Source organism: Talpa occidentalis, unplaced genomic scaffold, assembly GCF_014898055.3.
Source record: "Talpa occidentalis isolate TD23 unplaced genomic scaffold, MPIMG_talOcc4v2.1 talOcc4.8, whole genome shotgun sequence".
NCBI classification, from domain to species: Eukaryota; Metazoa; Chordata; class Mammalia; order Eulipotyphla; family Talpidae; genus Talpa; species Talpa occidentalis.
In genome coordinates, this window is record NW_023605194.1 from 106,529,821 (window position 1) to 106,556,303 (window position 26,483).

At 40.0% G+C, this 26,483-nt stretch overlaps 1 protein-coding gene across 11 annotated transcripts in view; it reads left to right on the forward strand.

Moving 5' to 3' along the window:
• The window catches only part of SH3D19 (SH3 domain containing 19), a 135,951-nt gene that overhangs the window by 82,956 nt on the left and 26,512 nt on the right, over positions 1 to 26,483 (forward strand). For 10 of the 11 annotated variants that reach the window (XR_008550041.1, XR_008550040.1, XM_054690484.1 and 7 more), the window contains exons 4-10: positions 5,619 to 5,661; positions 6,673 to 6,811; positions 6,940 to 7,102; positions 7,796 to 8,785; positions 17,335 to 17,442; positions 21,446 to 21,555; positions 26,148 to 26,209. Coding sequence is in view for 9 of the 11 variants with exons in the window: in XM_054690485.1 (XP_054546460.1) it covers positions 5,619 to 5,661; positions 6,673 to 6,811; positions 6,940 to 7,102; positions 7,796 to 8,785; positions 17,335 to 17,442; positions 21,446 to 21,555; positions 26,148 to 26,209 (1,615 nt within the window). In the remaining 2 variants the exon portion in view is untranslated. The remainder of the gene's footprint in view (positions 1 to 5,618; positions 5,662 to 6,672; positions 6,812 to 6,939; positions 7,103 to 7,795; positions 8,786 to 17,334; positions 17,443 to 21,445; positions 21,556 to 26,147; positions 26,210 to 26,483) is intronic. The other variant, XM_054690479.1, reaches the window with a different exon arrangement.

Below are 26,483 nucleotides of genomic sequence, written 5' to 3' on the forward strand. Positions count from 1 at the left end.
CCTGTCTGCTGGATCCTGCCTGCCTTCGCCGACTTCTTCCCTTTCCTTTTTCTGGGATTTTAGTGCCTCTTTGTTGGAGATCATAATCTGCTCCTGGTTTCTGATAAATCTATCAGGATGCATATTGCTTACCCTGTGCCCATAAAGGATTAAGGAGAAGACATCTAAAGAGGACTGGGCAAAAAAAAAAAGGCTAAAAAATAATGACCAGAATAATAGAAAGATCAGGAGACAGCCATGTGTTGGAGGTTGAGGGGAAAGAGGCTTTTGAAAAGAATGAGTGAATCACAGGTAGCTCTTAATGCTGACTTCAGGTTGAACAAAAGGCCACCAGTGTAGGAGGTCAGTGGTGACCTTTGAGAGAATAGTATCAGTAGGACATAGAAGTTGGAAGCCACACTTCAGCTTGAACAATGAATGGACTGTGGAAGTTTAGTCAGCTGAGGTGGGCTGCTCTTTGATGAAATTTGGTGATGAACAGGAGAAAGACAGGCTGCAGCTTGAGAAGGGAGAAAGATCAAGCAGGGAGAAGATTAGAAAATCTTCACAGACTGTGTAAGGTGAAGAGGCCTGGAGACATTTGTAGGCAGTGGAGAGATGAGGCTGGAGCATGAGAGAATAAAACTGGCGAACAGGGTCAGTTTAATGTTTTTAACTAACCCAGTTGTCTTTGTATTCTTATGTGTCAGTCATTTTGTGTATAGTAAGGAAGTCTGTGTTAACTGTGTTTATTCCTGATGTTCAGGCAAGAAGGCCAGACATTCTCAGATGATACCTGAAATACAGAAAGAAGAATAATTGTCATCTCTTCTCTTTTCCCATTCTACAAGAAAATATTATAACAATTTTTGTTCTTAAACCACTGAAATGTTAGCTTTCCTTTCTAACTCCAGTAAGAAGAATGACCTTATCAAAAATTTAAAGCAGTATCCCTTAACTGGTTGTTTTTTTAATTCTTTCATAATGATTCTGGTTCCAGTCAAGCTCCGAGAACTTTCTTTTTGCATTCATTCTTCAGAGCTCAAGTATTTTTGACAAAGATTTTAAAAGTACTGTAACTGGATATTTCTGAAATGTCATGCTTTTCCCTGCATTAACATTTTTTTAAATAAATTTTATTTTTATATTCCCCATACAATTGCAATCCCCTTATTTTGGCCCCAATCCCTTCCCTCCCCGCACCCGACCCCCCATAGAGTGTCTCTGGTTCATAGTTGTTTGTTGATTTTGATTTTTACTTTCTTATAGTTATTCTTTTTCCTGGTCCCTTATTTAGGTTTTCTAGATTCCTGCTATGAGTAAGACCATCCGGTATTTTTCTTTTTCTTTCTGGCTTATTTCGCTGAGCATGATCCCTTCCAGCGCCATCCATGTTGCTGCAAATTGCATGTGTTTATCTTTTTTGAATGCTGAGTAATATTCCATGGTATGTATGTACCACATCTTCTTGATCCAGTCATCTATTTTTGGGCATTTGGGTTGTTTCCAAAGCTTAGCTATTGTAAACAGTGCTGCTATAAACATAGGGGTGCAGGTGTTCTTTGGAATTGATGTTTCTGTGTCCTTTGGGTAAATACCTAGGAGTGGAATTGCTGGATCCTATGGAAGCTCTATGTTTAGTAGGTCAAGAAATCTCCACACAGCTCTCCATAGTGGTTGGACCAGTTTGCACTCCCACCAACGATGCAGAAGAGTTCCTTTTTCTCCACATCCTCGCCAACATTTGTTGTTGCTAGTTTTTTTAATATGTGCCATTCTCACTGGTGTAAGATGGTATCTCATGGTAGTTTTGATTTGCATTTCCCTGATGACAAGTGATGGTGAACATTTTTTCATATGCCTGTTGGCCATTTGCATATCCTCTTCAGAGAAGTTTTCTTTTTAGCTCTTCTGCCCATTTTTTGACAGGATTATTTTCTTTGTTGTTGTGAGTCTCATCAGCTCTTTGCAGATTTTTATGATCAGTCCTTTATCATTAGTGTTATGTGCAAAAATGTTCTCCCAGTCGGTGGGGTTTCTCTTTGTTTTTGTTATTGTCTCTTTTGCTGTGCAGAAGCTCTTTAATTCCCTTCATTAACATTTTAAGAAAAAATTATTCTCTGAATTTCAGATTTAGCTAACAGTACCTATTGTAAGTCAGGGCTGTTCATATACATGTAAAATAACAGTCTGTGTGGTTGGTGTTAAGGTCGTTGAACAGGTGATAGGGACTTAAGTCTCAGAGAGGTCAAATGACTTCACAGTCTAGCTAAGATTCCAAGCTAAACTTCCTGTCTCCAAGGTTGTTGAGGTTTCCTTTCCACGGATGTTCTTGGTATCGTGTCAAATGCATCTAGCTCCTATCCTGTCCCAAGCAAATGTAGTGACTGTTATTTTTTATTGTGATTTGTGCTGATAAGATAGTACTTAGGCAAGGATGGCTGTAATATAATCACCCTTTTATGAGCACTTAATCAATAATTTTAGATTATTCAGAATCAAGACTGTTGTCTAGTTCTCCTGACTCCATAAAAGTTAAACTGCACAAGTTGTCCCCAGTTTTCCCCTTCCTCTAATGGGCTGTGTGACCTGGGAGAGTTCACTTGACTCCTCTGTTTATTAGTCTCCTCTTTTGTAAGTTTGAAGTAGGATGACTACTGAGGGTCCTTCCAGGCTTATGGTCCTGGTGGAATTTAAAAGGGTTCTTTGTTAGTGCTAGCATTGCGAATCCACATCTCAGCCCTTCGGTAAACAATAGAATATGCATTCATTTTGTATGCAGAATTTAACTGTATGAACAAGAAAAGTTTTAAAATAATTCTGTAAAATGATAAAACTTTAATTGAAAATACTGCCTTTATTCTGTGGTCTTAATCCAAAATGCATGAGAGACTGGCAGCTGTAGCAGAGGTTAAATGGAACATGTTGGTCTGAATAGGCATTGCTGGCAAATTTGATTCTCCTGGCAACAACCACATCAAATCTGGGAAAGTGAGAATGAGATTTATAAGCGAATAGTTGAGAATTTAGCAGGAAGAGTGCGAGACACTACATGAATACCCGCCATGTATAGATAAAGTGTTTCTAGCTACTACACTGTTCAACACTGACAAAAAAGTGCTAATCATTCTATAAAGGATCGAGAGAGGAAAGAGATTTCATAGATGAGTGACTGGGGGTGGGGGTGGGGGGAGAATCAGAACAGGAGAAAGGAAAGTAGTGATCCTCAAAAGCTGTGGAGGAGATCGGGAAGTATTATTGGGAGACCTTTTTTTGTTGCCTCAAGGGGCAGCAGTGTTGGAAGTGGTGCAGGATGAGAGAAAGAAGACTCAAAAGTCCAAGTGAGAGAGGCCTAGAGGAGCTTACACCTGAAAAAGTGCAGGCCTGACCTATGGGCAGTCTCGTATTTATTTAGAACCAGGTTCAGAGAAGATGGGCAGGTATGTGGAGGAATGTACACACATGAGGATGCGTCATCGTCTGGTACAGCAAGGGTGGAGTGACCAAGGGCTATTGCTTGGGGGCTCCATAGTTTCTGCTAATCAAGGCATACTCTCTCTAGTCCCTATTCTTAATCTAACTTTCTGCTGCTCTTTACAAGAAAGGAATTCTAGCCGATCTTGCTAATCTGGCCATAGTGTCTGTGAGCTGTTTTCAGCAGATACTGGTTTCCCAGTATGTTCCTCATAACAGGACTTTTAGCTTGACCAGCAGGAACTCTGGGCACCAAGACAATAGCCCCAAGAACAAGGGGAGCCGGGGATCCCACACTTCTACCCTTTTTTCCACTCATTCTGCAGTATCCAGAGTGGGAATACCACTCCACTGCAGGAGTGCTGTTCCTGACTACCTCCATGAAGCATCAGCAGCAAGTGATTGTAAACTATCGAATTACCTATTAATTATTATTCATGCTTTAAAATTGATCCCTATTGAAGAAGCATGTTGATTTTGCAAAAATGTTTTTTAGGTTTTTTTGCACCGTTGTTAATAAGGATAGGTAGGTTTTTTGTTACTGTTTTTTACCATTTTATGTGTGGATGTTCTGGTCTGTACAGTTATATCTTTGCAGTGATGTACTTCTTTACCGTGAAACTAGGGTTCCTCGGCTTTTCTGTTGAAGTGTGCAGAGTGGGGAAAACAACGGCATGGCAAGACAGTCTGGCTTCCTAGTTCCCTCTAGAGCATAGACACTGGGTTCATTCTTTCATCTCCCTTTCTTCTCCATAACCCCTTCTTTTTTTCCCTTAGCACTCATGAATAGTGCACAGCAAAATGCCCCGTGGAAGAGGTATGTTCATGACAATAAGTAACATGATGTTTTTTAAAAGTGCTGTGTCTGCTGATCGGGCCTTTCATGGTGGTGGTGATGTGGTTGTGGCTTATCAGTGAGCCCCTGACGTGATGAACCCATTCTTACCAATCAGACACGCCATGCAAAGCTCTACTAGCCTGTCTCTTCTCCTTTATTTCAATTGACAAAATGCACCTCAGCTTGGTTTAGCTCGATAAAAATGCAACAGTCGATCAGACCAATTGATCATAATGAATATAAAATACTGGGTTGCTTTGCCAACCCAGGGTCGGTTCAGCTGTCACAGCTCCAATTCCAACCTAAATTTCATCCCTCTCCCACCTCCATCTCTGCCTCCCCAGCGCAGAGATCTCCTTGTTCAGAGAGAACCAGGAGTTAATAGAAGGAAGAAGGAGAAGATCATGCCTTGAACCTTTCAAATCACTGAACTGGAAGTGGAGTGCTGTGTTAGAGAGATCTGAAGGCAACTAGGAGAAATAATTGATACCTGAAACAATTTGCCCTCTGTGCACAAATCTTGACAGTAGGGTAGTTGAAGATTTTTTTTTTTTTTTTTTTTTTTGGAAACAGGTATTCTTAGGATATGCTCCTTAAAAATAGGAATATGTTCTCTGTTACACATATATGCAATATTTGACCCCATGTGTGACCATGTTTTTTCATATCGTCTGATTAAGACTTAATTTTAAATAAAATGTGGAAAAAATTTAAGTTTCTGAGTTTGAGATTCAAGGGATAGGTGAGTGCTTCATATAAATAATATGTGCCAGAAATATGTTTATAAAAGTGATTTGAACATTTCTTGTATTTATTATTATTTATCAATTTAAGTAATAAGACAATATAAAGGTGGTAAAACTTCAGGAAAGTTAGAAAATAGATGAAAATTGACCATTTCCACTCTGTTTATAGTAGAGTTACATACAAATGTTACAAAAGTATAGTTATATGGGTTAGAATAGATGCTTAAAAAAAATTTTCTGTCCGTTGTTACTTCATGTCATCATCATAATGCTCTTACCATGCAATTTCTATTCATTGCTGTCTTTTCTGTTCATTCTTCAGATTATTTTCAAAGCCACAGAATATGCTTTGGGGAGTTTTTTAAATCTATATTTTCTTAATGTAAATCAAATACATGACAATAATTTACACCATATAAAGAGATCATTTTCATTTACTTTTCTACTGATAATGTTAAAATCCATGCATTCTATATGATGCCAAGTGTAAGCTAACTTTTTCCCACAGTATGCCCAGTAAAAATTTAGCCCTTTATTGAATATACTACTTTGTCTATATCAGTTTATTCTTTCTTCTACAGCTTCTCGACCTTCTATTCAGAGTGAGCTTCATCGAGATAGGAGGTATGATTATGTTTGTAATAGGGTATAACTGTGCTGTTAATGAAATAAAAACATGCCACCAGCAGGTTAAATATTTCTCTTTATAATTATATATATTATATACATAATATATAGTATGCTATTGTAGATGTAATATATGTACTATATTTCCTGAATTAATCTTTAAGTTTGAATGAGGAACATTTTTCTTGAGAGGTGAAGCAGTACAAGCCTTAAAGGTTGTTTTGATAGTAATAACTCTTAAATCAATTAAAAAATGTTAATTAAGCAATTACTGTTTGTAAAGCGTTGTTAGAACTGCTTTAAAGAAATGCTTTGTACTTCCTAGCTACTTAGTTAATGTTGCAGAGATAAAGGGATAGAAGACAAGATAGAAAATGAAATGAGGGCATAAAGAAAGGAAAACAGGCAGGCAGACTGGGTAATGTCTGTTAAGAAAGAGGAGTGAAAGGACTCACTGGAAGAAGGACCAACAGATAGATTGATCGACAGGTAGACAGATGGATAAATGGATGGGTTTTTATAAGACATGGTTCCTGCTGTCAGATTTCTTGCAGTATAGTGTAAAGTAATGAACAACATTGACTTTCAAGTCACACATAATTAAAGTCAAATCCTGACTTCACTGTCTCACCATGTAACCATCAGATATATTTGTTTGTCCTTGAAACTAGAGAGCGGAGTCCTGAAATGAAGAGATTAGTTGTATGGGTTTACTTAGTCCTTACTCCTTTCATACAAGTTAGATAGAGTTAAGTATGCTCAGGCTATATCTCTAATCTATGATCTTATTGAGGCCAGTCATTAAGGATGGCTGTTGCTTGCTCCCACGTAGCCTGCCTGGGTATGTTGCTAGAGAGAGCCCATCCAGACAGGTTGATACTGTGACTGTGGCAGTTCTTGTGTAATTTTTTGGGGTGGTGATTTATTTTCTTGGCTCTTTGAACATTTGCAGATAGATAATAGTTTCCTATCAACCTGTAAAACCTCACTGAGTCTTCTGTCTATTAGACGCCCCGAGATCACCATTGTGGCAGCTGAGCCGCTGAGGCCGACCTCATGGTTTCCAGGAGCCCCACCCCCAGGGCTGGGATTTCCCCCATCTTCTGCAGCAAGCCCATGGAGGTCCAATGAACTTGTTCCTGCTGAGGTGAATAGTGTCACATTATGTCTTTGCATTTTATTTTTTAAATGAACAGCAGAGATAACAGTGAGACTGTTAACAGGCTGACTCTTGCCCAGATAAGTCTAAAATCTTTTTTTTTTCTTACTTTGTAGCTCCCACCATCTTATGAACAAGTCATAAAAGAAATCAACCAAGTTCAAGTTAATACTACAAATAACAATAATGCTGCTGCCACTCCAAGGCACACTATCACTTCTGCAACTCAGACTGACTTTTCAGAAGAAATAGACAGCCATCTGCCTCAAAGTAATGCAAGTAATTTGTCTTCCCTAATTCTGACCTAGTTCTAGGGACGTAATCAGTAGGCTTCTAGCCTTTAAAATAATTTGCAATTTGTGCATAATTCATTGAGTGCTGCTTCCCAGTCAGTGTGATCACTGCATGCTTTCTTTATTTGGGTACGCTGTGATTATTATAATAGATCATTCTCAAGCCACAGCCCAATCTCTTGGGTTCACCCTAGTTTGTTTCACGAAACATCATCCTTTTAATTCATGGCTGGTGTTACTGCTGATGCCCTTTCTTGCCATTGAGAAGGATGTTATATTTAGCAACCCTTGACGGGATGCTTAAAAATAGTTTTCCTGCTCGGCTTTTTAAAAGCATTGTATTAGGATAACAAAGATGAAAGTTACTTTGGAAAAGTAAAACAAGAAATGTTGGGATTTTGACAAGAGAAAAGAGGTTCCTGTGGTAAGTCAACTGAGAATCAGGAATTGAATATATTTTAAAATATTTTATAATGCTACCTTTTCCCTAAATAAATACAACTTCAAGAACAGCCCTGTGGGAAGCTGGCTATATTTCCCCATTGGTTTTGGAATTACTTTTTACTAATTAAAGATGCCATAATACTTTGATGTTCCACATATGTGTTTTTAAAATCTATGTGTATCTCCTTTTATATTATAATGTTGCAACTTCTCTTCTTCATTTTGGTCACATCAGCACTACAGGCACCTCTCAAGCCTCTTCAGCCTTCCCCGGCCGCCTCAGCCTGTGATCTTCTGACAAACGTGGGGCCTTTAATAGTCTTTGATATTTCTGAAGAACAGCCTTGTCCAGAAAATTCCAGTGCTACAAGATGTCCAGTGCCAAGACCAAGATCCAAAAGCAACCTCAGACCAGTAGCCAGAGATACTCACATTGAAGAGCAGAATCCCCAGAAATCCAGCCTTGCACCCTCCCCCAGCCAGCGCCCATCTCTGCTGGACAGCGCCAACGGCGTGGACAGTCAGGCAGTAATAAACATTATGAACACCGAACCAAGCCAGAATAGTCTTGTTTCACGGATCAAAGCATTTGAGGGTCAGACAAATACAGAAACCTCGGGGCTGCCGAAGAAACCAGAAATTGCTCCGCGCTCACTCCCTGCCAGGCCTCCTGTTTCCTCAGGGAAACCCTCAGTGGCTCCCAAACCAGCTGCTAACAGAGCATCTGGAGAATGGGACTCCTGGACTGAAAACAGACACAAGGTGGCCTCCAGGGAAGGGCTTACCCCACATTCCTCAGTGCAAGAAGCAGGGGCCAGTTCAACAACCAAACCTCAACTGCCAAAGAAACCAAATCCTGGCCTTAAACGAAGTGTTAACCACGAGGCTGCGGGAGGAGGCCCCTCGGCTGGGAGCCCGGATGATGAGAAGAAGGCCCCAGTCCCCGCTCCTCGGCCTTTGCTGCCCAAGAAAACAGTTTCCTCAGAAAACCCCACCCAGCCTGCAGTTTTGTTGAAACCGCTCACTGTTCCTCCCCGACTCTCAGTGGCATCACAAGCCAAAGCATTCAGGTCACTGGGAGAAGGATCCCCGGCCAACCCCCAGGTTCCAGTTCTGCAAACCAAGTCTCCTGGAGACTTTGACCTCATCAGCTTTGATGATGATGTTTTACCCACCCCATCTGAAAGCTTGGTGAAAGAATCTGCTGGTTCAGAGGCGGTTCTGGGTAAGTCACAGTCAGAGGTGGAGAGGAATTGAAATTCATCACAGGGTATCTTGAATGGATCTTGCTGTTTTCACTTCTAGTATATCAATTTTTTTTTTTGGGGGGGGGGTAAAGATTTATTTATTTATTTATACAAGCACTGGGTACAGTCAGAAGCGCAGGAGGGTGAGAGAATTCACCAGAGCCAGAGCAGGGAACAGAACAGGCAGACTGACAAAGTACACTGCTGAGGGGAGCAGCGGGCAGCAGGAGAGGTCTGCGCGCCATGTGGGACTCTCCTCCGGTGGCCGGGGATCGAACCGGCGCTGCAGGGGCTGCGGGCAGCTTCGCAGCCCAGCGCTCAACCGCTGTGCCACCAGGGAAGGCCCTCTAGTATATCAGTTTATTGAGTTTTCTGTGTGCGTGTGTACACATACATGTGTGTGTAGAAACAGACTGAGAAACATGGAGCTGAATAGGAGGTAGACACAGAGAAGAGAGGGACAATATAGAATGGGGGAGATAGAGATGGTGATAGAGGACACACACCTGGATTACTATTACAGGAGCCGGGCATGAGCAGACTGAGGTGAGGGACTGAACTAGATGTGAGGCTGGCGCCCTTGCTTTGGTAGGGAAGCACTAGGAAGATGCAGGGGAAACTTCTCATGGATGGGAAGTCATGCAGTGGCCCAGAAAGATTCTTCAGATTGAACTGGCCCCTCTGATTGTGCCAGAAGAGGGGCCAGGCCCAGGGAGGACTGTGGCAAGAGCAGTGCAGGAGTGTGTATCCAGCTGTATGCTGCAACATTTTTCCCCATAATCTTCACAGAACATCTCCCTTGGGAATGCAAAGTTTTGTAAATAAAATGCAACAGTTCTAAGTTTTCTGCCAAGAATCAGGACAGTTAAATTTCCCTAGAGGCAGAGAGTGTGTTTTCTTTCCTCATACCTGTTCAGATGGAGGGTGTGATGGTAAAGCTTATCTTTGATTTGTCAAACTAAGCTGCCCTACTTGTTGTTGATGAGATTCTTTTTACTGCTCTTTATTTAATTTGGGTTGAATTTGTGAACCTGGAAGCATAATCGTATTTTCAAAAGGTTAGCTGTCATCTTATAGATGGTTAACATGGATCAAAATGGTATAAGCTGTGTGATTCAGAACCAAATTCTGCACAACACAGGTATATTTTAAATGATAGCAAACATTAATAACTATCATCATGCACATTGCATTGTAACTGGCTATATAGCATCCTCTTGTCCATAAAGGGTGAAAGGAAAAATGTTAGACTATTAAAATAGTCTAAATAGTTAAAATATTAAGCACATGTGGTGTTCCAACCTCTGCTACATAGCCAGACATACATATCTAATGAAATACTTACAGTAACCCTAGCAAGGTGTCATGGGCCTCCATTTGCAATAGAAGAAATGATACTGCCCTGGTGGTAAAAGATTTTCCAAGGCAGGATCAAACTTAGTCAATCTGCTAGAGTCTGCGGGGATGGCAACTTGGTTAATAATTGCCAGGGATTTGTTTTGTGTTGTCAAGCAGATAATTATAGTCATCTTAAAAAAAAAAAGGTCAACAGTATATACAGTCAACGTAAACATAGCCTCATGCTTCATGCTAAGACTTCTGTTTCCTGATTTCTACCACTTCATTGCACAACATTTAATTACCGAGGTAATCTTTTAGCAAAATGTGTAATTTGTTTGCGCTTTAACTGTTGTTCAGGAAGGTTGAGTTATACTGGATGGACTACTTCATCTTTCTAAACCTGCTCCTCTTCCTGTATTCTGCAGCTCACTCATGTACCCTCATATACCCAGCCTTCCCTTGAAGGGACCTAGAGGCCCTCCTTGTGTCTTCCCACTGTGTCACACAGTGGCTAGTTGTTTGGCCTTGGAGTCAGGTAGGGCATGATCTACCACTTAATTGCCAAGTGACTCTGTGACTGTGGGCTATTTACTGAACCCCACAGTGTCTCGGGTTCCTCACCTGCAAGACAGGATAATAATACTCCTCTTGGAGATACTTCGAGGATGAAATGTGATTATGCAGGAAAGCCCTATTACATTGTCTGAAATATCCTAAGTGCTCATTAAGTAGTAGTCATTATTGTTATTTCTTACCCTTCAAATCCAGTTCGTTAGCAACTTCTGAGTACTTCTTCTGAACTTGCCATCTGGATACTTTTGCTTTCTGAATCGTGTTTGAATCTCCCTCCCATTTCCATCCTTTCTGCTACTGACCCACTTAGACCTTTATGCCCACATTACCACAGTGTCCTGATACTTGGAGCCACTGCTTCTGTCTGGACCCCCCATCATCCCTGTGAAGGGATTTTCTCAGAATTGCTTTCCCACTTACGCCCTCTAGAGGCCTTCAGGATCTCCTGTGAAGTCCTGAACATGTAGAGGGTTTCCTTATTGGTTTGGGACTTTCTGACTTTTTGCTAGTACATCAATAGTATTGTCTCTGCAAATAAAGCATTATGATCCTTTTCTGAAACCTTACCTAATCATTCTGGCATTATCTAGGAACTGGGAGAGGAGCATGGAAGAAAGGAGAGAATTTCACAAATCTGTCTTTCCTTCTCTTTCTCTTCCCTCAAAAATAAAGCAAATCTAATAAAACAGTTTTCATAAAATGAAGCTGCCACATTAATCTCAGGAAATAGAGATCAGAAAATACCAAAGCTGTGAAAACATTGTAAAGATTAGAAAAAATTATTACAGGAAAACTCATAAAACAGGCAATTTAGTATTGGATCCATTTTGTGGGTAGAATGCCTTCCAGGTTAATGTAATGGAGCTGAGAAGTATTAGCAATTCCTCTTCACACCTTTACAAATCATACCCAGTTGTCAAAAAAAAAAAAAACAAACAGCAGTATGCTTCCTGCTGTCAGCCCCATTACACAGACCAGAATAATAGTTTAGTGCCATTTTTTGCTAGTAACAGAACTCAAGGGGGAAAAAATGACAGAAAAACAAGCCAAGGATGGTGAAACTAATTATGATGACAAGCATATTATTAGAGACAGGTAATGGGCAGAAAACTACATTATCACCAGTGTTTTCTCAATCAGTCAAGGCCATGTGGATACAGGTGTAAAGGGGCCTACTTGTTTGACAGCAGGTGTAGAATTATAGGTGTTGGTGTGAGGGACTTGGAGGGCAGAATAAACACTGCAAATAAAAGTAGAGAAAAATCCGGGGACGTTCTTTAGATTTGGATAGGATATTCTTTTGATGGTGCTTTGTGTTTTTTCCTGTGAAAGCAAAAGAACAAATAGTCTGTGATAAAATTGTGACACTGTAGTTCTTAACCCTTTCTAGGATCACAGAACTCTGAGAATCTGATTAGCATGTGACTCTTCCATCTTCCTTGAAAATAGCCCATTAACTCATGCTCAAATCAAGGAGCAATATCTATAGCCCCAAGGGCCCATTCTTATACCCCATATTAAGAGTATCCACAAAATGTTGGCTACAACTTTTAATTGACTGCTTACATAAATTATGGTACATCCATACAGTGGGCCTTGCGCAGTAATTAAAAAGGAGACATATCACCGATTATGTCCTACTGTGGACCAACCTCCCAGATATTATTAGGTGAAAAATGCAAGCTATAGATAGTAGTCATGGTATTTTAGCTACTGCTTTGTTAAAACACACAAACGTGCTATTTTTGGAAATATGGTAGTAAAGCTGGTCTTTCATGTGGGAACTGGGCAGTAATGTATTTCCTGTAACAAGTCAAACAAAACACACAAGTAGTAAAAGAAAGAAAAAAATCTCCCTTCAGCTCATCCTAATCCCCCATGTAAACAGTGGGGAGCAGTACAATGTGGTGTATAAGCCTTCCATGCTTTCAGAGGTATCAGCCCAAAGCTTACACACACATGCATTTACTTCTTACAGACATTTTTACCATACCATACCCATTACTCAGTAGGCTGCCTTTTTCAGTTTAACAATGAGATTTATGAAGTTCTCTTCAAACCAGTGGGTCAGCCTGTAACTCCTTATTTCCTTATACCTGTATGGGCGTATTCCAGTTGATTCCACATTTCCTCTGTTGGTAGACGTTTACGATGTTTCATTTGGTTTGATTGCTGTGTTTTTGTTTTGTTTTTGACTCTACAAAAAAAAATGTTGCAATGTTCTCCTAAACTTTTTCGCTTCTGATGCTTTTATTTCTGAAGAATAAATTTACAGAAGTGGGCCTCCCTAGTGGCCACGCAAGGGGTTAAGCACCGCACTATGAAGCAATCCGCAGCCTCTGCAGCACAAGTTCGATCCCTGGCCGGCCAGGGAGCAACCCACCTGGCACAGCAGACCTCTGCTGTCTCAACTGCAGTGTACTTACGTCAGTCTGCCTGTTCTATTCCCCACTCTGTCTCTGGTGAATCTTCTCATCCCCTGCATCTCTGGCTTGTACCCCAGCTCTTGTATGCATAAATAAATAAATCTTTAAAAAATAATAAATTTCCAGAAGTGGGGCTATGAGGTCAAAGGTTTTGAACTTCGAGCCTTTTTATTTATTTTTTTTTAAAGATTAATTTATACAAGAACCGGGGTACAGGCTAGATGTGCGGGAGGGTGAGAGGATTCACCAGAGACAGAATAGGGAGCAGAACAGGCAGATGGACCGAAAGCACTACTGAGGGGAGCAGCAGGTGCGACAGGAGAGGTCTGCCACGCCATGTGGGAATTCCTGGCTGGCCAGGAATCTAATCCACGCTGCAGAGGCTGCATTCAACCACCTGCGCCACCAGGGAGGCCCCATGAACTTGTAGCCTTTTAGTAGTACCAGTGGTTCCATATGCCCCCCTGGCAGTGCCTGGGGCTCCCAAACATGAGGTGCCATTCTTTCTTTATATGTTGCCCATTTACATTTATGTTGGGGGCGGGGAATGTCCCTCTCATGTGAAGACATAGAAAGTAACTTCATACTGTATAGCCTCTTCAAACCAGGCCTCTGTCCCACCCTTCCAATGAAGTGATGCTGTTTGTCCTCCTATCTAATCTGCAGGCCTGGCTCAGGCCCCAGCCAGCATGCAAACGGAGAGGCACACGGGCCATCCTCTGACTCACTGCGCACAGCCGGGGCAGGTGTTGACCAGCCCTCCCCTGCCTGCCAGGCCTTGGTGCTGGGATACTAAGGCTTCCTGGTTTCACCATATTAAGGACAATTTTTATTCCCAGAGACATGCATTGTAGAATAAGTTACCCATGACCTGAGTGCCAGTTATTAAAGAGCAGCTAATGATACTGAAAATAAAAACCAAAGCAGAGAAAAAGTGTGTAGGAAGGACACTTTGAATGCTCTGTATAATGTATCTTCTACAATTCAAGTCCTTCAGGTTTGACAAAAGTGACTGGGCCCTCTAATATGATGGAGGACACCTACCCCTCGACAGGTGCAGCATTTGGGGCGGGTTCTCTGAAGCCATCCTTCAGCTGCAAGCACATTTTGGATACCCCGTGTGCGCAGCCCTTCAAGGGCATAGTTGGTTTCTTTTCTCCTTTCCTTGCCCTCCTTGTTCATGCCTTCACTCCTGGAATGTGTGAGAGAGCAAGTAGGTGGAATACTAGCCAAGAACACAATGTCTTAGGAAACAATGGAGGCCACTCCATGCTCAAGATTTTCTTTCCCTTCACACCCACTCAAAACATCAAGTGAAAACCTGTACTAATAACCGACAGGTGATAGGTACCCAAAGCAGCTGTTAAGGCCGATATGCACGTGAGGCATCAGCCTTAATCCTCTTCTTGAATTTTGGTCTTTTTTCCCAGCAGAAGACAGACCCCTAAGAGAAGTGGGTATAAGAGCCAGGGTTTTTTATTTTGGGGCGTAAGGGAGAGAGTTCAAGTCCCAGAACAAGCAAGTCTCTGCAGCAGCCAGGGCCTTAGACAGCAGGAAGCCCTGTGACTCCTAGGAGGTCATGGGGTTCCAGCAAGGACCCAGGAGACAGCCAGGGCAATGGCAGGGAGAGAGAGATAAAGAAGGAAAATATACAAAGTACAGATACACTATTTCTGTGTTTGAATAGATGCCAAGATTTCAGAATCTTTCATTTTAGCTAGTCTTAGAATAGAAGACTGCACTCAGGGACTCCAGATTTGGATAATATTTGCAATCCTGCGTTCTAACACAAGTGGACCTAACCCTTTTTATCCATTGGCACTGCTGTTTCCTAAAGACCAGATGTATATTGTTCAAACTGGAACAACTATTAGAATATTAAATCTAGTTATTGGCAAGACAAACAATATCATCAGGGCCTTCTCCCCAGCCCCTGTTCCTGCTGCAGCCTGCTCCCTTGCCCACACCTGAAGTCCCTCACCTTGTCCGCTCTTACTCGCTGAGTGTACTTCTCGCCTTCTAATATACCACATGAATCACTGTCTCTTGCACTTATTTTTATTGTCTTCCTCTCCCTGCTGGAATGTAAGTGCCATGCGGCAGGTTCTTTGCTCTCTTCACTGAAGTATTCCCAGCACCTGTAGGGGTGTTTGATTGGAGTGGCCCCTGAACAGGAGTGAAGGAGCAGATGATAACGAAGTGCATATACAATAATCCTGGTTTTCATAATACCTGTATAATAAAAAGATCTGTAGACAGATACACCAAACTGTAGAAAAGTCATTACCAGAGGGACAAGACTATAGGATATTTTCTATCATGTATTTCTTAGTTTTCCATTTTGCAATAAATATTATTTTTGAAATGAAAGATAATGCTGCAGCAAAGTAACAAATTAAAGCATTTGTTTACACCTACAAGAAGGAGCTTTGTTTTTATTGTTGTGGCATGGGTTACGGTGGAAGTAATATTATTCCAACAGCCTTTTTTATAAATTTCTTATTGTTTTGATCATCTTGAGTTGCTGCCTTTTTTTTTTTTTTTTTTTTTTTTTTTTAAACTTAGTAAGAGTTACCTCACTTGTGAGCTAATAGACAAGTTTCCGAGAGGGGTCATTTGGTTTTTATTCTCAGTAATCTAATAACAGTTGTTTTACCTTGCATGCCCTCTGAGAGTCCCTCTTAGGTGGCAGGTAATAAACTTTAAGTCAGATTGTACTTTACCATCATATCTCCCCACCTAGTGGCACATGATAGACACACACACGTGAGCTGGTGGCAGGTTAGCAAGGGAAGCCTTTGGTCGGTTGCCAGAGAGCTGGGTGGAAGGAGGAGGAGGATTAGGAAGCTGAGGGGGCTTCTTAGCCAGAGTTCAGCTCTTCATATATCCTGAAAGAGGTTGGTCAGCAAAAGGTGCTTATTGAACTGCAGCTCATAACAGGCAGAACATGGATGCTATTTATCACAGGAGTTATGGAATGCATTGTTTTACCGGAGAGTCTCCCTACAGGCAAGATCCGTAGAACAGGTGCAGAATTACAGTATATCCGCATTCAGACTCTTGTTGAATTAAAGCAGAGGCAGCCTCATGAGATCCTGTGGGCTGTGTTGAATATCCATTATACAACATTTTATTTTATGTTTGCTAATCTATTTTTAGATTGCTTATCTTTCAAAAAATTTATGGACATTTTCCTAAACTACTGAAAAGGGCATTTACATTAAAGGAAAAAACTATTTTTAAAAAATAAAAGTGGTGGTTTGCTTTTGTTTAAAATACTTTCTCTAAGCATGTACTGTGCATTTTATTTTAAAAAAAGATTTCTTTATTTATTTATACAAGCACTGGGTACAGTCAGAAGCACGGGAGGGTGAGAGAATTCACCAGAGCCATAGCGGGGAACAGAGCAGGCAGACTGATGAAATACACTGCTGAGGGGAGCAGTGGGCACGGCAGGGGAGGTCTGCGCACCATGTGGGACCCTCACCTCACCGGCAGCTGGGGATCAAACCGGCGCTGCAGAGGCTGCGCGCAGCTTCACAGCCCAGCGCTCAACTGCTGTGCCGCCTGTGGAGGCCCTTTACTGTGCATTTTAAATGACACAGTTAAGCTGGCAAGTCATATATCCTTGCCTCAGAATTAAATATTTGAAGAGACATATTTTATTTCCAGGATAAAATGTTTTTCATGTTTTACTGAACTTCTAAATCTATGACTCTGGCTACCTGCTCTGTGCTCTGGCCACCATATTGGGTAGGATGAGGGTCCTTGGTGAGTTGTGTGGGTGAGTGCTCAGGGCTGTGGGAGAGAAGAGTCCTTTCCAGGGGGACCAAGGAGTCTTCATAATAGAGGAAAGATTGTCTCCTTGTTTTAGTTGCCCCTCATTTTCAAGCAGATACTTATGAAATGATGGCACTCCCATCAAAGACAGCTTCTGCATAATTCAAGATTGTCCTGGGTCTTGCTCATCAGAAGGGAAGAAAAGCCATATGAATTATTTACAGAGCGCCAAGCTATTCCCTTTCATGAGCTCTGACTTTGTTTTTGTCTCTGCAAACTGAGATTTTGTTTATCCATGAATAGTTTTCCCTGGGGCTTGAAAAATATGACTCTTTAATTATGAATGAGGTTTTTTGTTTGAATCCGTGTTAACTAAAACATGCAAAATAAACTCTGTTTTTCATTAGATCCCTTTCAGCTTCCCACAAAAACAGAACCAACAAAAGAACGAGCAGTTCAACCAGCACCCACCAGGAAGCCCACTGTGATTCGAATTCCAGCCAAACCAGGAAAATGTAAGCACTTATGCCTTCTTTATTTGCTTCTCCAAAAGCCTGAGAGAAATGTATGCTAATTTGTCAGTGTCTGCTTTTGAATTTGTGTGTAATCAGCCATGTATTATTACTCATAGTCAAGGACATTTAAAAGCAAGTTGTTTTTTCACAACTTTTTGGACAATTAGTACAATAAATTTGGATTTTATTTCCTTCTAACATTGTCTTGAGATAGAGAGAATCAAGGGAGACTGAAACTCAGAGCAGTTGGAGTATCCTAGATTAGAGCCTCTGGGTAAGACCTATGGCAAAATATTTGAAACTGATAGCAAATAAATGACCGCAGGTAATTCAACTGTATATGTTGTATTTGTATATTAGGAGTACATTCATCCAATCAACATAATCTAAAGACAGTTATGTGTGAATTGCATCAAGAGCAATAACCAAATATTACAATTTTTTTTAACTAATGTAACACTACATTTTGATATATTTCCTTAGTTGTTTTATTAATGGTACAGTCAATGAAATTTTGTATGAGCTTTGATAAGTACTTCAGAAACAAATGTGGTATCGTTGTAAGAACTACTTACTTTAAACCCCAGATATTATTCAGGAGCATGTGTGAGTGTGTGTATGCGTGTGCATGCCTGTACCGTGGGCTCCAGAGCAGTTCTGGGTATTGTCAGTGTGATCACACAGCTTTCTACATGAGCCTCTGCTTCCATTTCATTTTATCCAGTGCCTCTGCAGAGCCTGGAGACACCTTTCTCTAACAGGAGATTTTAACTGCTCCATGCTTCCAAACAGCAGAGCTAGTGTCCTGGTCCTTCCCTTAAGGCACTGCAGGATTATTTTGCAGGTATTCTCTGGAATGCCATGATAATCCCTTTAGTTTAGGGATTGGGCTTCTCTGGAAAATACTACCTAAAGAGCCATCTTGGTTTTTGTCTCTTGTGGATAGTTTTGTCATTAATGAGTGGCTCTAAGCCAAGTAGCAAGATAATTGAACTGAGTTGCTATAAAGAATGAGGGGGAAAAGTCAAGGTCACCCAATTCTGGGGGGTTCTTGCTTAGGAGGTTATATGGACATGCTAGATAAAGAACTGGTGGCATATTTCTTTTGACAGAATTGTATAAACCCCAAATCCGTGAAATGACAGCTCACTGGGTTATTTGCCTGGTGGTATTTCCTTGCTAAATGTATTCCAGGTTTTTTTTTTTTTTTTCAAGATATATTTATTTATACACGAACTGGGGTGCAGGCCAGATGTGCAGGAGGGTGAGAGGATTCACCAGAGACAGAGTAGGGAACAGGCAGACTGATGAAATACGCTGCTGAGGGGAGCAGCGGGCGAGACAGGAGAGGTCTGCCGCGCCATGTGGGGCCCTCGCCGGCTGGCTGGGATTGAACCGGCACTGCAGAGGCTGCAGACAGCTTCACAGCACTGTGCTCAACTGCCTGCGCCACCCGGAAGGACCTCATTGTTCATTTTTAAACAATGTTTGCTTTCCTCTCCATTATCACTGCAGTCCCCTGTGCTCCTCCCTCCCTCTGATTCCTCTTCTCCCTCCCTCTGATTCCATCCTGCAGGATGTCTCTGGTTTATAATTGTCTGTCTGTTGTGTGGTGTGTTGTGTTTTGTACTGTTTTATTTTTTTGCCCTGATGTCTTGTTTGATTCCCCTATATTCCTGCTGTAAGTGAAACCATCCAATATTATTCTTTTTCCTTCTGACTTACTTCACTGAGCATAGTTTCTTCTAGCTCCGTCCATGCTGCTGCGAATTGCATGTGTTTATCTTTTTTGATTGTTGAATAGTATTCCATTGCGTATATATACCACATCTTCTTTATCCAGTCATCTATTTTTGGGCATTTGGGTTGTTTCCAGGTTTTACCTATTATAAATAATGCCATGCAGGATGTTCTTAACTCCCCCACCTTCTTCCAATTTTGATAATACATGTTGTCTGTCAAAGGAACTCAGTGCCCAGGGTTTTTATTGGGGGCTGGCACATAGGCACCATTAGCAGTTTTGGCATGTACCAAAATTCCAGATTCCTAGAAGGAAAGCAGATGTTCAGCAAAAGCCACATTTTTTTCATTTTATCTGTTTGATGAATGATGGAAACCTTCCTGAAGTCCAAGTTCCCTGGTGCCAGTAAAACCAACCTTGTAAAAGCAGGCCTAGCTTCAGACCTACTAGGTTTGCCCTTTTCAGCAACCTTATAAATTGGATTCATGGTCCTGAAATCCTGAGAAGGATACATTGAGGGAGCACTTGTATTTATTATCTTAACAAAGCTCTAGGAACTTTAGAAAGTTGAATTCTATTTGCTGGATGTGAGAGATACGAAGTCCCAAATGTTTCTGGAGAATTATTTCATGTATATCAAAAATAAGTTCTCTAGAATTTTATTATTATAATTATTAAGCAGTGCATATATGCTACAGGAAAAAAAAATTGTAAAACTTTTGGCATCTGAAGAACTTGGAATGAATGGGGACAGAAAGGAACAGCTTTGTTTTGCACCATAAAACTCATTGCTCTTCTTTGAACCTGTCAACACTTTCCACCTGGCACATGTTTCTTCTGACTGGGATGTTCTTTGCCCAGACATTTGCATGGCTCCCCCGCTCACGACTCCTTCAGATCTTTTTGCCTAGTGACACTTTTCTTTTTGAAACCTCCACATTATCTGAAATAGGAGATAATCCCTTTTCACACCAGATAATCCCCATGTTCCTTCCCGCCTGCCTGTAAACTCTCTCCTCAACTTTCATATTCCTGCTACTCCGTACCCTTAAATATTTGTCATGACAATATTATTTCCTAACTGATTTATTATTTCCTTGTAATAATAAGGAAAAGTGCCACATAGAGGAAAATCTTAATGATGGTGACTGAGTTGGAGTGTTCTGTGTGTGTCTTAATTCCTAAGGCAACCCTGCCCCTCACTAAGATGGCCTGCCTGTGTCTAAATCATTGTTTCCCTAGTAGCTGGCTTGGGTATTTTTCTCCTTTTGAGAGTGTTTTCCTGTCTGTGGATAAAACAGGAACTTGATAAATCATCATCTTGTTATAGGTTTTTCATGTGAAATGGAAGGAGTGTGTTCATTTGAAAGAGTGGGAAGAGTTCCTATCTCCTCTAAATGCCTAAAACAGTGTGTCTTAGCATATAATCATCCTCTCTCCAAGTGTTTTTGCACAGATTTTAATTAGCTGTCACTAATTAAATCTGGTCATCTTTGCTTTTTTTTTTTTTTTTTTTCTTTAAGTAAGTCGGGTTGCATTGTCATCGAGTTAACGATGTAGATTGGATATAAAGATACTGTTTGTTAAATTGAGGGCCGTTAAGCCCATTAATCTGAAGCTAATGAATTAGAAAACCCATTTAATACTCTGGAATGGGAGGCCTGGGTACACCTCCCATTAAGAAGCAGTGCTTTATTATAGTGAGCACAGATAGACTTTTGGGTTCAAAATCCTGGATTTGACAATTAATAGCATTAAGACCTTATATAGCTCATTAATTTTCTTCTGAGCTTCAGTTTCTTCTCTGTAAAAAGGGTAGGAGATTATCTAGTAAATGCTGTTGAATAGGACTTACTGCAAAGATGGAAATGTCTCATAGCTATGCTGTTCAACATAGTAGTTTCCAGCCACATGTGGCTGTTAAGTACTTGAAATCTGGCTGTTGCAGCTGAGGAAATGAAATGACTAAAGTGCCTTAATTTAATGCCTGCCACATAAAAGGTTCTCAGTAATGCTTGCTACTGATGTAATTATTTAGTATTATTTTTGCTCTGTAAAACATTCAGTAAAATTAACTGATATCTGCTAGCCCAGTGATTTTCTGAGATTTGGTGGGAATTCTTTCTAATTTGTGTAGCTTTCCATTCTTTGCATGGATCTTTTATGATTAGTCATTTTCCTATGGAACCAAGCTGAAATCATTTCAACCTCTGGAATCCTTAAATACTAGAAATCATTGATGAATTACTGCCACTCTTCCAGGTTTACATGAGGATCCACAAAGCCCACCACCTCTCCCTACTGAAAAACCTATTGGAAACACTTGCAATACAGTAGCTGGAAAACTCAATGTTGACAGAACTAGGAATTTGGTAAGTGGTCATTTATAGTTTGTCTTGGGCTGAAAACCAATCTATGTGCTAATTTTGAATACTCAGCTGATGTCTAAATTTTTTTACTACTGATAAAAAAAATCTTTATTACAAGCCAATTTCAGAAGTCCAATATACCTATTTAATGTGATGTTCAATATTTTTAAAATCCCTATAAAACAAATTATGTCAGTTCATTGCATTTCATCATAAAATAATCTGCCATGTACCAGTGTAATGGCATTGTCTTTTAAATGACACTAGTAATGAGGAAGTTATTAAAATACATAAAAACCTTTAGTATTTTTGGAAATGGGTTTAGTTCAATTATCAGTTTTTATTTAAAATACCCAATTAGTGACATAATTTTAAGATAATTGCCATAAGACTTTGTTAATCTGAAATTTAGGGGAAAATTTTTTTAAAGTGTTTTACTATATTTGTTTATAAATCATAGCCAAAAAGTTTGTGTGTATACACACACTCGCATACATCTTTTTTTATTATTTCAATATAATTTCCCTATACTGTTTAAATTTCTCATATATTATCTTTAAGGTTTGTTAAAAAAAAAACTAGTTCTTAAAGTCTTTGAACCAAATTTTTGGTTCAAGTTCATAATAGTTTTACATTGTTATATTAACATGCTTACTATACATGCTGACCCATCTACTCATCTAGTGAATTTTCTCTGCTAATATCTCCAGCCAATATCAGTTTAATGACATTTTTCCTGCAAGCTGAATTAAAATTTAGTCATCACATATTTTCAAAGTACTTGGTAATAATTTTTTATTAAAACCCAGTTTAAAAAGCCCAAAGAAAATGATAGCACCCTAACATATTATAGTTGAATAGGAAAACCAACCCCAAATGTCTGTGGAGGAAAAGTTACCGGAGAAAGTTACTATTGTGACCTAATATTGGGGTGAGGCGGGAGGCATAGGGTAAAAGAATTCATCAGAGACAGAGTGGCAAACAGAAAAGGTGGATTTGTTGAAATACTCTACCAGATAACAGGGGATGAGATAAGAGATAGCATCGGTGCAGGAAGAAGGGTTTGGGGCTCTTTTATAACCTGTTTTCACAGGTTCTTTCATGACTGGGAAGTCTGTCTCTGCTGGCTGCTATCTTCTGGGACATCAGGTTTCGGTGGGCCTTCCGCACAGGGGGTGTCCTGTCTGTTCTGTTTGCCCTCTTTCCGTCTTCCTCAGAATTTTTGATACACCCTTATTGGTCATGTGGACCCATGTGCAGGTTCCCATGGCAACTCCGTTGGTTTCCCTTTCTTATCTATTTTATGTCTCCCAGCATTGTCCAGCTGAGTAAAGTGCAGAGACTAAGTTTTAACTCTGTTAAATGATACCTGGACAATTACTGGCTTCTACTCTAAAAGGCTGTAAAGGGGAGTGAGAGGATGATGGGTAGAAATACGTATCCTTCATTAAGTGATATAATGAGCTTTGTAAAGCTCTATTAAAATATTAAATATTATTACATTTTGGTGTTAAGCAGTCCGCAAAGCAACTCCTATACTTTAGAAAAACAAGGAAAGGAAATTAGAATAAACCATTGGGAAAAGTACAAAATCATAATTGTCTTTGTATCTCACATGATGATGATGAGGAAAATACATTTCTGCACAGTTCACAGAGGAGGTCACAACATTCTCTGCTGTTTGGTAACAAATACCACAGTTGACTCATTGGGTCTGAAGGAAGGGGAGATGAGAAACAGACCACAAGCTTTATGATTAGGCTGAAGTCACACATACAGAATTCTAGATCTGTAAAGTCAACTCTGTGCTTGAGAAAGTTCTTTCGCTTGAAAATTATCATTACTGAATGAATTTTAGGCCATAAAATCTTCAAGTGTGGATGAGGCTCTCTAGAAAGAATAGTTCATCATTGTAATGACCCACGAGACCAGGCACAGTCTTTGCCAACTATGTGTTCTGATGAAAAAACCCTCTACTATTTCTCCTGCCTTGAGTGCAAAGGAACTTCCATCTCAGGACAAGATTGATGGTGCAGGGGCCACTGGACCCACTCTGTCAGCAGGAACAAATGCTTCTGGTGTGTCCTGTTGTTTACTCTGGGAACCCAAGACCCCGGAAAAGGTGGATTTGTTGAAATACCCTTCAAGAGAGCAGGGGATGAGAATAGAGATAGCATCTGTGCAGGAAGAAGGGTGTGGGGCTCTTTTATAACCTGGTTTCACAGGCTCTTTCATGATTGTGGCGCGCCACCAATGCAGGAAGAGAATCAGAAGATGCTGTCCAGTGTGTTATAGGCATCAAAACTACAGCCCAGAAGCTGGCTGAAAGAGCACAGAGACTGATTCTGATTTCAGGACAGAAGAAGCATTCCAGGTTCTGAAAAAAGACAAGAAATCTCTGTAGAGAATGTTCAGTAATTCCGACAGGAGTATGGTATTGGAAAAATATGTCTTTTGAAAATATAGGGGGAAACTGGGGAATTATTTTGAAATTAGGATATAAGAAATCATTCCAAAATAAATGAATAAAAAGATATCTGCAGGGACAATACAAGCAGAATAACCATGCTTATCCAGACACATCAAAAGTCAAGTTCAGGGATTTCAGAGCTAGAAAAAGTAGATGTAGAGAGTTTCCAGTTACATGAGGAATATTGAAGAGGAAATCCCTGATTAATACTCTTCCAAAGGCTTTGCAGAAGTGCAAAGCTGGACTTGAGCACACACTGAGACAGTGACTTTGATAGGAACCAATCCCCTGCTCTCAGAATTTGAAATCTGTCAGATACAACAGTGGTTTTCAAATGGTGCCTAACGTTTCTGGGGGATTTCAATATAGTGACTTTTATTTCTGATTTAAAATTTCCTTATTATAGATAGTTGAAAAAAAGATATTTAAGATTACCCATGAAATAACACCACCCAAAGAAAATTAGAACTAATTCTTGATACAAGAGCAGGATTATGTGGTATGTGTTTATTACAGCATATTGTGTATAACTTTTAATGTCAGATTTAATCATGTATATATTTTTAAATGTACCATAATTATTAAGGTATCTAACAATTATAATTTTGAGAAAAGCAAAGAAGTTCTTGCCCTGCTACTGGAACATGGCTGGTTTTTTTGGTTGGTTTGTTTTAATTTAATGGTGGCCGTAAGTATAAATAAGTTTTCAAATATCATAGCACTATTTGTCAGGAGGAAACTTAGGCAGTAGCATACTTATAAGGCATGGATTATATTCAGGAATATTGCTGGGTTTATGAGCTGGTGCCTTGCCTCACAACATTAACTGAATTCATTAGTGAAACCAAGTTTTAAGGGCAAGCATAATTTGTTTTTAAAAATGAGATTTTAAAATATTGAAACATATTTAAATGATCACAGTTATTCGCAATTAATCATTTGGTATTTAACGAAAGTTGTAAATAATCACTTCGAATTAAAAACCATGGAATGAGTTATAACTCATTTATATGATGTAAAGGAGGAAAACAGTCTGAATTAGTCCAAAGATTCCCAAGATATAATTAAAACTACTTTATAAAGAAAGACAGTGTAATTTTAAATCGGTGGCATTTTCCCCCTTTTAGAGGTCTTGGAGAAGTATTTCCTAGATGTCAGCATAGGAAAATAGGAGAGATGAAAAAAATTTCAATCAGAATTAGAAGAATTTAGGGAGGATTTTTCCCAAAATAAAAAAGCATAAGCTCTAGCATTGGGATCATTTAAACTTCTCATTCAACAGAAAATCTGAAAATATTTTCCAAAAGTGATATATTCATTTCCCCATTTTTGGGCTATAACATATTTGAAAAATCTGTTTAAATGAAACAGTTTGAGTTCCTTCCCCTAGCAAAGTCCTCCTGTTGACTCCACATGTCTGATTTCTACCATCTGCTGTTAGGTTGAAGCATTACAACTCTACCTGAATCATTTTTCATATCATTCCCTTCTCTCTCCTCTGAAAACTGAGTACACCCTGTCCCTTTCTGCTTTCTTGAGCTCTCTGCTTTCTTAAGCCTTTTCTATTCCTGCTCACATGCTTTCTATTCAGGCCCTGCCTGAAGCTGCTTTCATTTTCCTTCCTCTTTTTAGTTCAAAACCCACTGCACAATGTATAAACTGTCCAGCAATGAGATGTCTTTTGCAAGCAAAACAAACTAATCACAATCTCACTATGTGTTTAAACATAGGAGCTGTGCTTATCGTTGGTGTCATGAGGTAAATAAAGACCATATAATTTTTAGTTCCTTACAGTGCCTGATTAAACTATCACTGATGTAAGCATCATCCTTAATCCTCCTGAATCTGCTAGTGCAGAGCCATGAAGTGCAGGTGATCAGGCCTTGGGCCACATCAGAAGACTGCCTTGTCTACCCTGTTTTCACTTGTAGTCAAAAATGGACAATTTTGGCAGGAACAGTAATGAGTTAATAGTTATTTAAGATTAAAAACTCTCTTAAGCTGCTTTGTATAACTCAGCTACATTTCAACTTCTAGATCCAGCCAAAAAGGTTTCTAAAATTCGTCCTGATAAGCTCTTGTTTCAGATTAACCTTGACTAAAAAGGGTTCTCTGTTACTTGCAGGAATCCCACCATGCTGGTCAAACAGGAGGATCTGTGCGAGGACCCCCAAGATTGCCGCCAAGGTGAGTGAGTGCAGGAAAAGTCTTTAACAGAAAATTTAGAGAAAACCTAATGGCTCCGACTGCATTCTGTGTCATCAAAACTGAATGTTGTTGGCCTTAGATTTTTCTCTTAATAATACATTAAGGTCAGAGATTCACCCATGCCCCTAGCCTATAGTCTGATTCTGACAGCAGACTATAGGAGTCTCTACTTTTTTTTTTTTTTTTAGCAATAATCTAAAAACAGAGCACAACCATGGATCTCTATCACTTTTCCTCAAATAAATGAACAAGA